Source organism: Bombus vancouverensis, chromosome 11 (assembly GCF_051014615.1).
Source record: "Bombus vancouverensis nearcticus chromosome 11, iyBomVanc1_principal, whole genome shotgun sequence".
Classification (NCBI taxonomy): Eukaryota; Metazoa; Arthropoda; class Insecta; order Hymenoptera; family Apidae; genus Bombus; species Bombus vancouverensis.
Window position 1 is genome coordinate 12,534,441 of NC_134921.1, and position 16,903 is coordinate 12,551,343.

Below are 16,903 nucleotides of genomic sequence, written 5' to 3' on the forward strand. Positions count from 1 at the left end.
CTTTAGATTTTACATAGTTAGGTTTAAAGTTCGACTTAGAGTCAGACTCGGATCGTAATTAGATTTACGCTGGAGCGTGTAGATTCGAGAGCGCGTTCCTTTCGAAGCAAATTTTCCTCCCTCGTACTCGGATTCATGGAAATGTGGAAAAGAGAAACCGACGAAGATGCCGGCCGTCTCCAGGACATTTTGCATACGTTATCGCGTGCCTGACCAAATCTAGACCTCTAGAATCGCCTTCCCAGTGACGTCGGCATTGGAAACGTAGGCTAGGCGCGACATTTGGACGCCAAAAAATGGTCGAGAGTCGGATTCCCGAGATTTCGTGCATTTTCGGGCGACGCGTCTGCTTCGTAGACGATTTATTGCGCTAGAAAAGGGGCGACCTGCGTTACAATGGTTGGAAAATACCTGCACAAGTCTGCATGACTAGTGTCTATAGTCTAGCTATCGTATCTCGTCGATCACGTAACAAAGAAAACGGGAGAAAGAAGAGTTTAAATATCGGAGACATAAATATTAATGATTCGTACGTACATGAAACACTGTTACAATAAACGATAAAAAAGAGACGGGGCATGAAGCTGGAAGGTGAAAAAGAAGGAACGGAGGGGAACAAAAGATAGGGCTAAAGGTGGATAGAATGGGACAGAAAATATTTACCGCGCAAAAGGCAAAGGAGGGGCGCGTTTCTTTGAAAAAGCTGAACTTTTGGAAGATATAAAAGTTGCTTACAAAGATGAGTGAGCGGTCATAGAGGAAGCTGATGCAACAGACGCGAATGAATAATTAAACGACGCGAGTACTTGTGAAAAACATTGAAAAACGAGACGAATAATAATACACGTAAAAAAAAGATGTCGCGAAGATGTTATACTACGAAACTTGAATACATTGAATTAAAAATATAACGAAATACGTCTAACCGTGAATGAGATTTGCCAAGAAAAAGTAGAAAAAGAAGGAGGAGAAACGCGTGTAAAGTAATTATCATGCGAAGTGGATACTGCGAGCGATATCGACACCAACAAGAAAGTAGAGTTCGACAAGAAAGTGGAATTATAAAAATCGCGAGAAAATAATGAAAAACAGCGAAATAAATAGAACGGGGAAAGATAAAAACGAAGGTGCAGAGAGCGAAGAAGGAAGGTCGTAAACAGAACGGAAAGAATGGCGAAACTCGAGTCGAAGGGAAAAAGATTAGCGATACAGGCGTGTAAAAGTTGAATGAGATAAGGAAAAATGTAAGGTATACAATGTTTTCGACGAGAAACCATCGATCGACGTGTCGTACATATCGACACGCCATCTTGGCTATGAATGTGCTTTGCCTCGTGCATCATGGATGCATTTCAGAGAGAGAGTACCGCGTTTCTCTCGCCTCGGAATATCCGTGACAAAATGCGATCGTTTCAGGCTATTCCATACCTGTCGATACACGGAATGAAAGAAATACGTGTTGTACGTGTTACGTTGAAACCGTGGTTCAGGCTTTTCAAGGGATTCGTCACGGGTTTGAAAAGAGCTGAAATGGCTGAGAATATTCGAATTTGTTTCTCTCTTGCTTCCTATAGTCTATGACTAAGTTTATTGTCTATTAAAACTGAATGAACAGAGTGTATCGGAGAGAGTTCTGCATATTCAAAGGAGATCGAAGTAAACCGGTTTATTAGAACGAGAAACTTTCTGCGGAAAAGTACGGATCAAAAAATAGCATCACGGCCATTAATTCGCTGGCTGGTGCTAGAATCACGCGAGCTACTAATTTCGTTCTGATTTTATAACAATTTTTTTTTACAATGGTCTTGGCGATCGTCTGGCTCCGCGTTCCGAAATTTCCGCACATCGAATCGATGATATGAAATAGAACGGCGAATAAAACAGATATCTCTGACGCGTTCGTATGGTTTGTCGAGGCAACGAAAATGCAATTGGCACGTTATTTTCCTTTTTTTTTAAGGCGGCAGCGATGGATAAATTTAATTAAGTGAAAACGCGGGAACGTGTTCCGCAGGGAGAATAAAACGCGATAAAATGGCCACGCACTTTACCATAAGTACTAAAAAACAAATTTATCAGCGACAAATTGGAAACGTTTCACGGCAAATAAAGCTCGCGTCGCTTTGTAACGAATTGAATTGCACTCCGTTCTACCGTGCACTTCTTTCTCGTAAACCTGTAGAGAACGAACTCGTAACTGTTGTTCATCCTTATTCGTGCTAGCGTGGTCATCGTCCGTCGTTTGTTATTTAATTGCCTTCTATGTTATCGTACACCGTTTCAGATTCGCCAAGCGTTGCGATATTCTTGAAACGTGTAACTGAAATTAATTAACATTATCTTGTACCTAGATTGCTTTGTTTATGGAAATATTCGGAATTAAAAGTAAAACTATAAGATTCATTTTGAATTGATTGGATTTCATAAAAATTATTTAATCGCGCTATCAAAGTTTCACACGCACACTATTATGAGTTTCTTCTGCGCGTTTCGAACAACGAACACCATTATTTGTAAAACATGGCAGCTGAAATTTGCTTATTCGATAAATTCTCGTGGAAGAATGATTAGAAAATAGTGGCTCAACGTTACGGTATTATCTTGTATCGCGACAGTAAGAGAGGCGTATAATTAAGTAGAGATAAAAGAGGGACGAGATGCGATCACGGTGACACGCGTTTCACGAGACCTCGTTGTACACGTTGTGATTCGTTGTTTCAAATAACTGTACTGATTTTTATACCCGTGAGCAACAATTATACCGCGACCTGATCGTTAGACGAAGTATACCTAATAATGATAATAATATTGTTGTTGATATATTCATATGGTTCGTGCATGCTATTCCTTATTTCCTTCGATAGACCATACGTTTCGCGTAGAGAATTCTTTTGTTCGTTCGCTATTAATTTCTGTGGATCGTGATCAGTATCTCGGTTAATAAGCCCCCTTGATCACATCGCGATTTAATTATCATCGTCGAATTTATTCGAAGGAACGGCGCCCTGTTTCAGTTCCATCGAATTCCATTTCTGCGTGATGCGACACGATACACTCGTCAGAGTCGAATTCATATCGATCGGAAATTCTCCATTTGTTTATTATTCGATGTCTACTCAAAATGCATTCGGTTAATTTATCGGTTCGAGCTGCTGAATTTTGTGATCTGGCGATGAAATTCAGTCCGACCGTGGAAAAATTCTATTCGCCGCGTGGATATCCCGTTCGATGCAGAATGAAGAAAAACAGACACGCTGTGCGTATTACGAACAATATTTTTCGAGCTAATTGAAAACCGATATATTTCTCTCTTTTAATCACGCGAACCACTTGCTTCGTATCTGCTGCGTTGCAGTTTCACGGATATAAATAGAAACGTTTTGTATAAATGGAAAACGAATGGCTGCGAACAAATTGGGAAAAATAATTGAAAGAGAAAAATGAATGTTGAACAGACATTGCAATTCCTTGCAAAACATTTTCAACGTCGCTGTATCTTAATTCAATACGGTCACTGGTATTCCAGAATAAATAACATATAGAATTTATTAATAACAGATGTCGCGTTTCGTATATAATTACCAAGCTTCCTCGTAAATAAAACGAGTTGTGAAATAAGAGAAATAAGTTTCGTTAGATTTAAAATTCGAGAGCAAGAGACACACGAAACTAGGCTCGCGTTTCTCGTAAAGATGCTGCGAAATAAATGGCACTATGGTCCAATTCTCCGGCAGTGAATGGCACGCTCAGAATGCAATGGTTTTTTCTATCATCGTGAGAAGAGCAATCCAATCGGCGAGGACAAAGAGCGCGAAAGTGAAAGGGTGGAGGCGGAAAAGGCAGCTTTTAATGCGCTGCTTCTAAGTCGAGAGTTCTCACAAGCACGCCGATTGAACAGTTATCCGATACAACGACGACTGTTGTGCAACTACAGCTGGCCGAAATGAAAAAAGTTGGCCAGAAACACCGAATGCTATATCTTCGTCAAAAATATGAGTCGTGTTACAAACAAATGCACTTTCTAAACTTCCACGAAAAACGCAGTCGTTCGACTAAAATAAGAGACGATACGAGAACGTTATTTTCTCTCTAGCTTTTGTTTCTACATTTCCATAATGCGAGCAATATTTTCATTAACGATGATGCTTATCGATATATCTTTATTAATAACTATTCTCGAAGGGCTTGTAACATCCATCTACGAAGGAAAACACCGTTAAGAGGAAAATTAAAAGATACCGAATCAGAGGATACTTGCCGAGACATAAAATACGAAGAGCGTTTTTAATTTACATAATGAAGTGTTCCATATAGCGAGAAGATTTTATCTGTTAACGTAGCAAGTGTGCAACCAATGTATAATAAAAATTTAATTATGAAGATATAATATAATAACGTAATAACGTAACGAGAGTTTGAATTTCAAACGAAAACGATAAAAAGATATACCGTAGCAGGTAGCGAGTATTTTCAATGCATCGAAAGAAAAGGAATAAAAGATAATCGTGCTTTATTAGCAGTCCTGCTGCTTTCATTTCGTTTTATAACCGTATCATAAATTACTCGGACCTGGCTTTCGTATGTTCTTCGAATGAAATGAAATGAGATGAGCATAAAATAACAAATAAATTTGGCGTCTGCGTTACTTAGGCGTAGCATAATCAACCAATTTAAGAGTGGAACGAGCGCCGAGATACACGGGTCACAAATTGTGAAATATACGTCGCGTAGCGTAATGAAGAAATGTGTCCAAATGAAAAGTGATCTTGTTTGTCAGATCAAGAAGGCAAATAAAATTCTTCGTACGAGAGAACGTCGCACGAAATGAGAGCTCGTTCCCCGGCCGGTCTAACTTGTATTAATTTAATTGACATATCTCGAGGTCGACCTCCTTTGAACGACCGTCTAAATGATTCCTACGAGGTACATTGAGGATGTAGCTTGTGTGCGTATGAATCATTGCCTGCTACAAAATATGGTAGAAAACACCAGCAACTTTTATTTTGCTGTAATTTTGGAAACGAAAGGATCCAAGGATTAACGCTATATATCTAGACACATTGAAAAGATGGAAATCTTACGAAGTTAAATCTTATAAGAACCTCTCGATGTCAGTGAAAACGTTCAAATATCAGGAATTCGTAGCATTCCTGACACTTGGTAAAACTCGATTGTCCCCACAGAGCGACAAAAGAAACGCAGAATCCAACGAAATAAGGAAAAGGGAAAAGAAAAAGAAGAGCGTGACAAATGTGGAATGACGAAACGTCGAATGGTTCGCATTCCATTTAGTATCGTGTCATCAAGTATAAACGATACGGACGACGGTGCGAAAGCTTTCAACACATACACCGTATCGACGTATACACGTGCTCCCATTGCGTTCACTGTCTGTAAATGTACTCTATAATTAACCGACTCTTAATTGCATTCCATCGTGTACTCGCTGTTTAAATATTTGCATCGAGAATCATTCATTGCCCCAGGAAATGTTCAAAATCGTTTAGTTTGAAAATAATTCATATTTTAGACGATCGTTGTTCGTCTCAAGGAAAGATCTGCGTATGAAACGTCGTTTCTTCCATGTCCGAACTCGACGGGCCGATACTATTTGCTAAATTTTCTATTACCAACCAATCGCTATCCACGCTAAAGAACAAATCTACCAGAAATGAACGATTCGCGTTTGACTAGGTTCTCACGGAACGACTGAAAATTTAGTAAGATGGTAGCACAAATGAATGGAGTGACTAGGTCGAAGGAGAAACGACTTTAGTGTTTGCGAACTGGTGCGCGGTTTCAAGGGTTTATGACACGTGCATCGTTACCGAGGGTTCAAACGCCAAGACCAGCCCAGTCGTTCGTATAGTACCCAGAAATGCTGACACTCTGCGACCATAAAGCCGTTTCTAGGCCCTGACATCTGGCTCGAACAGTCTTCTGTAAAGTATCGATTAACGTTTTCCTAGAAAATAGCCTAGTTTGGCGTCCGTGTCATAAACCCTATGATCTCGATAGCCAACCTTATCTATCACAATTCAGCGGAATGTCGTGTCAGGTGCAAACTATAGGTGTAAAATATCGAGATTAAAGTACTATACCTATATTTCAAGAAACGACATTTTGCAATTGCATATGTGTATGCGTAGTCGTATTTGATGGGATATTTATTTGCGACAAAATCGTCCATAGCCTTAAGCAGCTGACGACCATCGAATGTAATTAGCTTTTTAGACTGACATCATTTTTTCTTTTAAATTCACAGTGTCCTTATTGTCGGTCGTCGTGGCATGGCTGAATTTACGAATTCTTAATTAGTAACAATCTCGTGCGTGGGAGGACAGATACGGGTCGGCGAGGGCAAAGAAACTGGATTGTTCGTGTATAGTACACGTCCACGTGTGTGCCGCTTCATTCACGTACGGTAGTATGCATGTGTCTTGTAATGTCAATTAACCGTACTTCAGGCAGGCGTTTTTCATACGACGTTACAAAAATGAAGCTGGAAATTTACGTTTACGTAGTCTTATCGCATATATCGTTCGCATGTGATCGAAAAACTTTGCTTGATATTTACAGTAAACAGAGCAGCGTATACTGCATCCCAACGAAAATACGAGAAAGTCATCGAGCATAAAAGTCTTAGGACTAAAAGTAGGAAAATAATGAGGGGAAAAAACGAAGGAAAGTCAAAATGTCCGCGTTCAGAATTAAAACAAGCTCCGGTGTTGAGACGAGTACCTAGTGTCAAGTGCTGGAACGAACTAGGAAGAAAAAGAAAGTCAAGGCTTATGACGCGAACGGTCTTGCTGCCTTCGAAACATACGGCGAATAAATAAAATCAAACGTAGGAAGCGGACAATTTTCACGACGTTTCTCCGCATGATTCCGCATTTCCTGCCTAATCAGCGTCGCTTCGAAACTTTACCTCCGTTCGAGCTACCACGAAATACTCTCAGATCTGTCCGAGTTCAATCTCTAATCCACTAACATTGCCAAGTATAAGCCTTTAACTAAAATTTCTTTTAGCAAGGTTTATGCGCCGGAACGTAAAGCCGAAATCGGGCGGAAACTCGTCGCCAGATGCTTCTATAAAACATTCCAGCTGGTTCTTCAACTGTATATAGATTAAAGCCAGCGAGGTGAATCGTGTCGCGAACCAGGTCACACGTATCCGCGTTCCTTCTCTTTTTCCTCCCACATTTCGCTCGAGCTTTATCTTCAAAGAGACAATAGATTGCCGAAGTCGTACGAACATTCTCGTCTCTGAGGTATGTCCCTAAGCTATAACTATAACTGTCATTTAACTTATCTTCTTTCGTAGAAAAGATACCGAGGCAAAGGAACAGCGCAGATTTCTTTGCACGCAAAGCGAGGCGGTTATCGTAGCACGATCAGGCAGGGATTTCGTTTTCGAGGAAATCGACTGAATATTTGACAAGTATACTGAGATTTTGTCAATCCAGTTTTAAACTACGTTTGAGAATAAATCGAAAACGTAGAGTAACATTTTTTCGTAAAATGCTTCATTATCGTTTTTTCTCACCTAACCGACATCTAGCCAAGTTGAAGTATACTTGACAAATTTTCAAGGCGGACTTTTTCAGAAACGAAGCGTCGTTGAAAAATTATATTCCATATTTTCGACTTATTTTTTGAGGTGAAATCAGTCACTGCCCGGCTGTATTACGATTACCGCCTAACCATGTGCAGCGCTTAAAAATGAATCTTTGCAAAGGAAAATGCAGTACGAGCGTCAGAAACGATAGCGTGCAAGTAGAAAGTGACGGCGTGATCAGCCCGGAGCGGCCGCACGCGCCGTCGGTAGGAGGGTCTGGCAATCATTTGGTCAATGACAATAAGTGGCAGTGACACGGACACGACGATTTATAAATCGATAGTCGGAGGGACATCGGATTTATGTAACGAATACAACGACGTCTGGTTATTCTAATTCCGACGTCAAATTAGAGAAGGTTCGACCATAGAAGCTTTGGAACTTCAATGAACGAGACACGGTCGATGCGAAACACGAGATAAAAGTTCCGCTCGAATTTTACTTCCGACATTGCATTCCACTGCGACTATTCTCTTTTTCCCCCGACGATTTTCATGGAAATCGTGAGGAAAATTTGCATCGCTGCCGATTTTGGGTCTGTCGAATATTTTATTTCACGCTTTATCTCGCGAATCGCTCTTATCGATCGTTACCTCTAGAGCACGCATTCGCTAGTCATTCACACGAATCTTTTTATTTCTGTAGAACGTTCGGAATTCAATTTGTTGCAGTAAGCATTCTGCGAGATTGAAATCGCGCCACTTTTGCCGGAAACCACGGAGCTACCGATACGAGAAACCACAAAGCGTTCATCTTCGTTACCATTGATTGGATAGCTATCGACTAAACTAAACTGCGAGGCATTTTGAGCAGAAGCGAACGAAGAATTTAATCGTTCTTCGCGATATAATGTTTCCACTTGGATCGTTTCCTATCATTAAGTAACATTCAGTAAAATTTCGATGTAGGATTTTAAACGCTTCTCAGCTTCTTACTCGACGCGTTATCGAAAATGAGTATGTAACGGGTAACACGCTATCCTCTAATTGCTAGAATAAATAATACAGAAGGTAAAACGTCGTTTGCGAGTAGGTGTAAATCGAATTGTAATTTTCGTTGCAGATTCCGCGAGGAGGTCTAACGAACGGTGGAGATGACTGGAAGAAGAAGAGTGCCACTCGTGTTAAGAGTATGCACAGGTAAGGATACGTAACAAAGCTGAATCGATCGGTCGATTTGCGCAATTCATTAACCGGTAAACGCATAACGTGTACTTGCATTACGTACTTTTCCCATTACCTGCCATTTTAATATCTTTTATTTTAAGTTTTACGCTACAGTTGTCGATAGTTCTGATACTAAAAATCATCGACACGCTGTACGAAATCTAATTCGCGTGGAGTGCGATAGAATATAAGCGAACAGAAACGTACACAGACTACACAGGTAATTTACCTGTATTATCGATTTGAGATTACTATTTCTATGCGATCGAACCACAGCTAAGCACGCACGCGTTCTATCCGAAACGATTCTCCTGCAATATCAAGATTTCATTAACCTCGGTGATTTTTCTTAATCTAGCGCTTTCTACGGAGCTCCGCGAGAGCGTATCTGTCACGATTGAGAAATAAATGGTCGCGCAGCAAGGATTTCGTCATAACTTTCACGCGCGCGTAACTGCACGATCCGCGTTTCCGTTGGACCGAGAATCGAATCGCTCGAATGCATCCTGTTGCATCGCGTAAAGGCTGGCAATCGAGGGCGACTACACGAACCACGCTGCTCGGCCATCAAGTACTGTTAGAATCGCCATGCCGTGCCGGACTGCAGGCTGAAACCGTAACACTTGCCTTGACAATACGAATTTACCGTTGCGCTCGAACCAAGCCACGTCGTTCAACTTTCCTCCGGGTCTCCGGTGAGTTCATTTCGCGTTCTCAAAGATCGAAACGAACAATTTTTGGAAACGTGGCTGGCTATCAGTTACAGGAACGTTACAGGAACGTAATCACCGATTAATAAGTTGACCGCGGGATCGATGTGAAAAAGAAATAATGGCGTCGAAATCGAAAGTCTCCTATATCCGTTCATTGTGTACAAATCGAAATCGAAAGTTTCCTTTCGGCGTTTCCAGCCGAATCCGTATTATTACCGGATGATCCGTTCCGAACTGATGACTCTGCGAAGAATGCAAAACGAGAATCGAATCGGTTAAAGAATTAGAAAGCGCGTGGTTCGATGCTTACGTTGGAACGATTTTTGGACCGTTTCAAAGAACGTTCACCGACAAAGGCAACATTTCTAATTCCCAAATATTCTAGTTTCTAATTGCCAAAAGCGATTTAATCCAATCGCGAGATAACTAATTCACCAGTGTTGTACGTATAATTGGAATACAATTATCTCTGTGCGAGTAACCTCTAATTTACTTTACTTTATTCCGTCTCATTGCTTGTTAATCGCCAGTTTCCAAAGCATCGAACTAGCCAACTACCGTAGAATATGCGTCAACATTTTCTAGTTTCATTGCTATTTCACACTTCATTCGTTATTCGCTCCTCTGTTAGAAGCAAGTTTCAAGCCGGAATTCGCAGAAGCGATAGAATTACTTCTACGACTGTAACTGCGCAACACTCGATCGTTTTGCTGAAAGGGATGCTGAAAGAACGTCGTCGAACACGATCGAAACCCGCGACAGAAACCTCGTAATCGTACCCGCCCATGTACACATTTTCACGTAACCTGTCCACATCGGTAGAGATCAGGTGCGCATACTTAAATCTTCTGCATAATCCCGTGGTCTGTTTAACATTCAGAGGCACGCGAACATACACACCGCGTTGCATACACATTTTTCCATCCGTCGTAGCGTAGAATGCGCGGCAAACTACATCATAGAGGTTCATGAATCGTTTCTCGATGGCTGGCTGAGCAATTCCCGGCCAACCGGTTTTTAGATCCATTAAGAGCTTCGTCCACGCTCTCCACGGTCATTTTTATTTCAACTCACTGTGAGAACCAGTCACCGTTGTCAATATCCATCGCCTGGCTCGGCGTTTGCACGTGTTCATCGCTGATACGTCGATCGTCCGCGACACTGTTCACGGTTCACCGATTCAACGATCAGCCCCTCGTTTACTGGATTCAAGATAAAGTAGCGATTAACCCTTAACGGTCGATAATTTTATAGCAATTAACTCGACGTATACTTAACTAGAATTATCGGTTGTAGAATCCAGTCGCTTTTGAAACGAACTCGTGGCAATGCCTTCGTTTATAAAATTCTCTTCTCTTTAAAAAATAATTTATCCGTTAAACGTCTGACTGCGTGGAACGTAGAGTTTATGTTTTTTCCAGCAATTTTCCAAATGTTCGTAAATCTAAAAATAAGGTAATAGCAACATCATGAATAACTCCGAGGAAGCTAAAAATACGCATTCTCATTCTGTTCCTGATATTGTTATTAAAACATCTGGTCTTTATCGTAACAAACGGTATTTCGTTTAAGAAAGAAGATAATATAATCTACGTACAATGTTGACGTAAATTTCGATATACCTTGCAGACACGTTCGAACCACTTAACAGAGAAACACGTTTTGTTGAAGAATACTTAGCGACGTTACTAATCGCTTAAATATGTCTGCTGCGAACATTTAAGACAGTTTAAGCGAAGGTTTACACGAAATATACGCGCGAGCTCTTATCTTCCAGTTCCATTCAGTTTGTTATTATTTTACTGTAATTCCTGTTTATCCCGTCTAATTCAACTACAGTAACCATAAGCGTGATTGTAATCACAGTCACACATATGCGTACATATACACTGCAGCACGCTACTAGTTTGATTTACGTAATTGCTGTAGATAACACAAATATGAAAATCAAATACCACTGGCGTTGGTTAATAACAAAATAGTCCGGTTTACGCGAATATTTGGAAATCTCGATAGACGATGCAGTGGCAGAATATTTGATCTGGTGTAATTCTTTTTTTATTTTGGTATTATTTCGTTTGTAACCTCGATACCTAACGCTGTCTAAATCAATCGTTTCAATTTTAAAGCGCGATTTACATATTTTAAAGTTACAAACAAACATTCTCGACAATTTCCGAACAATTTAAAACTGATTGTCCGGTATTAACCGATATGTTTCAGGTGTTTTCGTGCTGCTCTTCAGCACGGTCGCCGTGGACGCGACGAAAGACCCATCGTCGAGTTCGGAGAAGCTGCTCACCCCCGACGTATCGGAAACATCGATATTCGAACAGAACAAGACGATCTTAAACAAAATACCATCGAGAGACGAGTCGGAGTTTCCCTTAGCAGAGTCGAAAAACGAAGCCGTCGGACCGTACAACTCGACTAAAAGAGGTTTCGAAACGGTAGACGATAAGCTCGTAAAAGATGCCAAAACGGTGGACAAGGAGAAAGTGCCAATGCCGATCGACGAGGATACCGAGTTGCAAGGAATCAGGTCGCGCGATCAAGTCGACAGATTATCGACCGTAGATTCAGCCAACAGCGGATCCAAGCTCGAGGAAATCGTCTATGGAACTTCCGGGAAGAGTTCTAGCACGAAAACGATATCCGCGGACGCTTACAGGCTATCCGGAACCAACGGTTTGACCACGGTAACCGCGAAACCGGCGCTGGAGGAATCAAAAGTCGACGAGACGAAGAACAAAACCGGGTTCGTCGAACGCTCCAACGATACCTCGAGGCAGGAACCAAGAGAAGCTAAGAAATCGTCGGAAGATGGCTTGGAGGTGAAAGAGGAACGCGCGACAGACGCGAAGGAAGAAGCGGCGAGTTCCTCGAAAGAGGCGAGCACGGATTCCGGGCTAAAATCAGAAACGTTTAACCCTGAGAACGAGTCAGCTCCGGAAAAAGTTCGTTTCCTCGGAGAGTTTCAGCAAAGGAAGAAAAAGGCGGAGGGTCCGGTGAAGAACTCGGAAGTTCCGGACTTAAAGGAGGCCGACGAGAGAAAAGAGGAGGACGTGTCCGTCTCGTTGATCAATGACACGTACGTCAACTACAGCCACCGTTCGAAAATCTCGACGGAGAAGAGCGTGGAGACCGACTCGGCTGACAAATGGACGCCTCTCGAAAACGCGACAAATTTTATCACCGAGGAGATTCCGGTGACTCACGAGTCGCACCATCCGAAGGAGGAGGTGGAGGTCGTCGGGAACGTGACTCAGCCCGTGATCCAGCGGTTTATCGATCGACAATCCCAAAACTCGACGTCAAAGGACGCTGGCCTTGCCAACGAATTAAATCGAACGTCGAATCGGGACAAGGACTTTTTGCGCGATTCTGCGAATGCTAACGAGACCAGTCACGAGAAACAGCAGGAAATAGAGGAAAAAAATCAGGAGAAATTGGCGCGGCTTACCACCGAAAGGACGAACGAAGAATCTTCCACGATTCAAGGAATTTCCAGTCCGGTTCCCAGAGGAAGAACTATAGCGTTCGAGTCTGCAAGCTCGAAGAGAACGATCGTCGCGAAGAAGAACGCCACAGACAGATTCGCGGACCAGAAACCCTATCCTTACACGAAATTGCCTAAAGAGTCGCCAATTCGTAACGCCAGTAACCAGCTGGACGTCACCACGGAAGAAGCTTCTGCTTTGGAGAACACGATCGGCAAGGGACAGTCGGAAGAAAAGTTCGTCGTAACCGAAGGTTCGGACGTGTTGGAGAATAGCATCCAGCAGTTTAAGCCGACCTATTACGAGAAAGTAAGCAACGAATCATCGACCATCTCGAGCACCGAGGTACGCCCGTCCGTTCAAATAACGACCGCGCCTTTGCTTAGATTAGAGGAAACTAGACCGACGAATCAGACCGTGGTCGAGAAATCAAGCGAACAGAAGGGCATCGACGAGAGCGGAGAAAAATCGACGAGCGCGGGAAATGACGTTTCTCGGTGGGCTGAGAGCCGCGAGACCTCTGGGATGGGGAACGTCGATGTGACTGGAAACGGGATAACGGAAGTCAGCGCGAAGCCCGAGAGTGGCGATAAACGAACCTACGAGGCCTCCTTGCAGGAGATTACGGTTCGGACAACGCCCACACCTTTAACAACGGAACCCGTCGAACCGCAAACGGACCTCGGAATGCTCTCGAACGCGGACGTGCAGACGAACGTAGCTGGTTCTCTGCTGATACGATCCACGCTCAACGCCACCGAGCTCTCCACCGAGTATCCACTGATCAAAGGGAATTTTTCCGACGAGAAGTTGCCGATATTCCCCACTACACCCACGGACACGAGCACCGTCAAAGTAGCAACGGACAGTGCCACCGTCTTGCCCACGACCACCATCGAACAAACTTCCGTAGGGAACGTCACCGAACCACCAACTGTCTCGGACGCTAACGGAACCAACGAAATCCCTTCCGGTGTAAGTGGCACTCTCAGCCCCGAGGAAACTTTCGTACCTACTACTACCAACGTCGAGTTCGAGTTCGTTGGCCTGTCCGATTCGACCACTTTTCCCTGGCGGAACGCTACCGAGGAACCACCCAAGGGACGCGATTTGCCAAACGAAACTTCCGTCGTGCCTACGGTTAAGGATTTACTCGCAAAAAATACGCCCAACGAAGGCACCACGACAGCGAGCAACGAATCGACCACGGAGAATACGTCGTCGATCAGCGAGACCGAAATTCCTGCCACGAGTAATCCAATGACGGACCGGACGATCGTTCCTACGTCGATACCGAGCCAAACGATACAGTCCAAGGACGAGTTTACGACTCGGCCGAGTTTCGTCGACGAGGAAACCGACAGCAGCTCGACCAGCCTGGATGAAGTTGAGAAAACGATGGACGTGACGGATTCTTGGAGCACCACGAGCGAAGAGAATGTCGCGACGACCACGATTAGAACGGAACAGACGATTTCAAAGGATTCCAAGGATTCCTATTTCATGGCGAACGTTACCGAGTCCCCCGTGGAATTCACGTCGATACCGAACGTTTACACGACAGATGCCACGCGAGTGGCTACTTCCAGCCCCTTTGTCCCGATCGGTCTCGAGCCAAGGACCCCGGTTTCGAGTAGCACGAGCCCGGCAACCGTTTCCGACATACCGTCGGTCACGGCGCACGACGCGACGGTGTTACCCGACCAGGAGGAGATTACGTCGCTAGTTCGAATCGACGTGGAAGGCACCTCGCTCGACGTGTGCCCACAAATGGACAAATTGAGGCACACCCTGGCCAACATTTTGACGTCCGGGATGGACAAGTGAGTGTCGCAATTTCTTCCTCCTTAGTTATTCCGTAAGTAAAGAACTCTCCCACTGTCGAATAAATTTGTCAATTTTTTATTATCGCAAGGAAAAATTACGCACGAAACTGTCACGAAGCAACGAATCGAGTGCACGCGGAGTAAATAAATTTGTGGAATAGGGAGACTCGGAGGTTAGAAAGTACCTGACCTAGTCGATTTTCATCTCGATATAGAATAAATTTATTTATAAAGAAACTGGCAGTATCGTGGGTCTAAAGCAAATCTCGCGATAACCAGCGGCACGTAGCCGAGAGTTTCCGGAACCGTGCGTTGCTTTCAGGTTAATACACGTTATAATTTCCTCTCGACGTCGCTGGTATATGTTTAACGTTTAACAGATAGTATCTTCGTCGTCTCCCGTTACAGGCCGGTATCCGACAAACAAATTATTTTCCATCAAAATCCGTGTCAGGAGCCACCGAATACTACGCCATCGTCGTCCGACATGCCCATAATGACCATCTTGATTTACGTCGTCGACGAAGTTGGCAAGTTCGACAGCACTATGACGAAAATGTTGCCCAGTTTGTACGAGGATTCGCGGGACCACGTCAAGTTCCCGATTACCGTAAGTTTATCGTAATTTATAGCCATAAGAGATCTGTCGACGAAATTTTACAACGTGTATTTGCATATATATCTGTCGTTGATAATTTATACAGAGTCAAAATCTTAATATTTTCTCACAAAAAACGATTCTGAGCTTTGTGATGCTATATTTGAACGCCGTAACTTTATTTCTACTTGTCTTCTTGGTCGAAAGCGAACAAAACTTGAGTTCAGCGTCGAGCATCACATTGTAGATAATTAACCGATGTCCATAATACAATTTAGTTAACGTGTTCCGCCGATTGACCCACTCTTTTCAGATACACAGATTTCTTCTGGTACAGGAAAAGGGTCCAGATTCCGGAAACGCGATAGCGGTCGTCGTGGTCTCCTCGGTTGCCTTGATTTGCCTGGTTCTTCTCACCGGTCTTCTGGTAACGATTTCTTTTTTATCAATCAATACTTTTTACTTTCGTCCAAGATAAATAAAACGCACTCTGCTTTTCATTTGAACATTCGATAATATTATATATTCGAATCCTATGGAGATATTCACGCCTTGTCGATCACGATACGGTCAAATCTCATTTGTTTCTTAAATTTTTTCTAACTCGAGATAATTAACGATAATTAACGAACAAGTGGCTTTTTTCATTTTGCTTGTTAAACACTCTCGTTCGTACCGTACGATCTGCCGTCACTTTCGGACGGATGAATATCCTGTTCACCCAAAATCAACTCATTCCTTTACATTCACGTCGAATCGATGATTATCTCGTCGATACGTTCGCGAGTCAAAGAACGCGAAACTATGTTATCATTCGTCGCACGCTTATCGGCTGGCACCACTCGCACGAAAAAGTATCATTCAAGACTAATGAAACGAGATTCCCAGTTACGCAGGTCAGCAAAGATCTATACTCTCTGAAAAAGGCCTCCTCCTGCTTGCATTAAGCTCATTTCGCATCGTGTTACGTATTCATCCGTCCATATTTGTGATTTACTTCCAGTGTACGTAACATCTAATGATAAATACATGTGCGTGTGCGTGTGAGTGTTTGCACTTTTACGTCCGTGTTCGTCCCGCTTTTTCACGCAAAGATACAGTGTTTTTTTAATTGTTTAAAAAGGTCATGTGGCAATGTACGTAGATCCGTATCGGCGAATCGGCATCAAAATTAATTTGCATCGATGCAGACGTCAGAATATCGAACAGAATTTGTTGGGAAATAAATTTCCTCGATAAATCAGTTTCTCTCCATTAATCACCTTTTCGCCCATTTCTCTCTAGTCTTTGATCTTTTGCTCTTTATCATTCCTCTGATAACGATAATAATAGCGGAGTTGGAAACATCGGACATTTTGAAACACGCGTTTCGACGTTGGTATCGATGCAAATTTCGCGAATCTTACACGTCGATGCATCCACTGCAACGCATTTCAAGTTTGAACGCGTAGACCGAACTGGATGACTACAGATACGTGAAGT

General features: G+C 42.9%; 1 protein-coding gene across 5 annotated transcripts in view; it reads left to right on the forward strand.

The window, feature by feature from the left end:
- LOC117154870 (uncharacterized) overlaps positions 1-16,903 on the forward strand; it is a 50,745-nt gene that overhangs the window by 24,241 nt on the left and 9,601 nt on the right. For 3 of the 5 annotated variants that reach the window (XM_033330243.2, XM_076622771.1, XM_076622772.1), the window contains 4 exons: positions 8,681-8,757; positions 11,721-14,820; positions 15,232-15,433; positions 15,735-15,848. In XM_033330243.2, the coding sequence (XP_033186134.2) occupies positions 8,712-8,757; positions 11,721-14,820; positions 15,232-15,433; positions 15,735-15,848 (3,462 nt within the window). In that variant the 5' untranslated portion in view covers positions 8,681-8,711. Of the gene's footprint in view, positions 1-6,265; positions 6,420-8,680; positions 8,758-11,720; positions 14,821-15,231; positions 15,434-15,734; positions 15,849-16,903 lie in introns of all 5 variants that reach the window. The other 2 variants (XM_076622770.1, XM_033330246.2) reach the window with 2 other exon arrangements.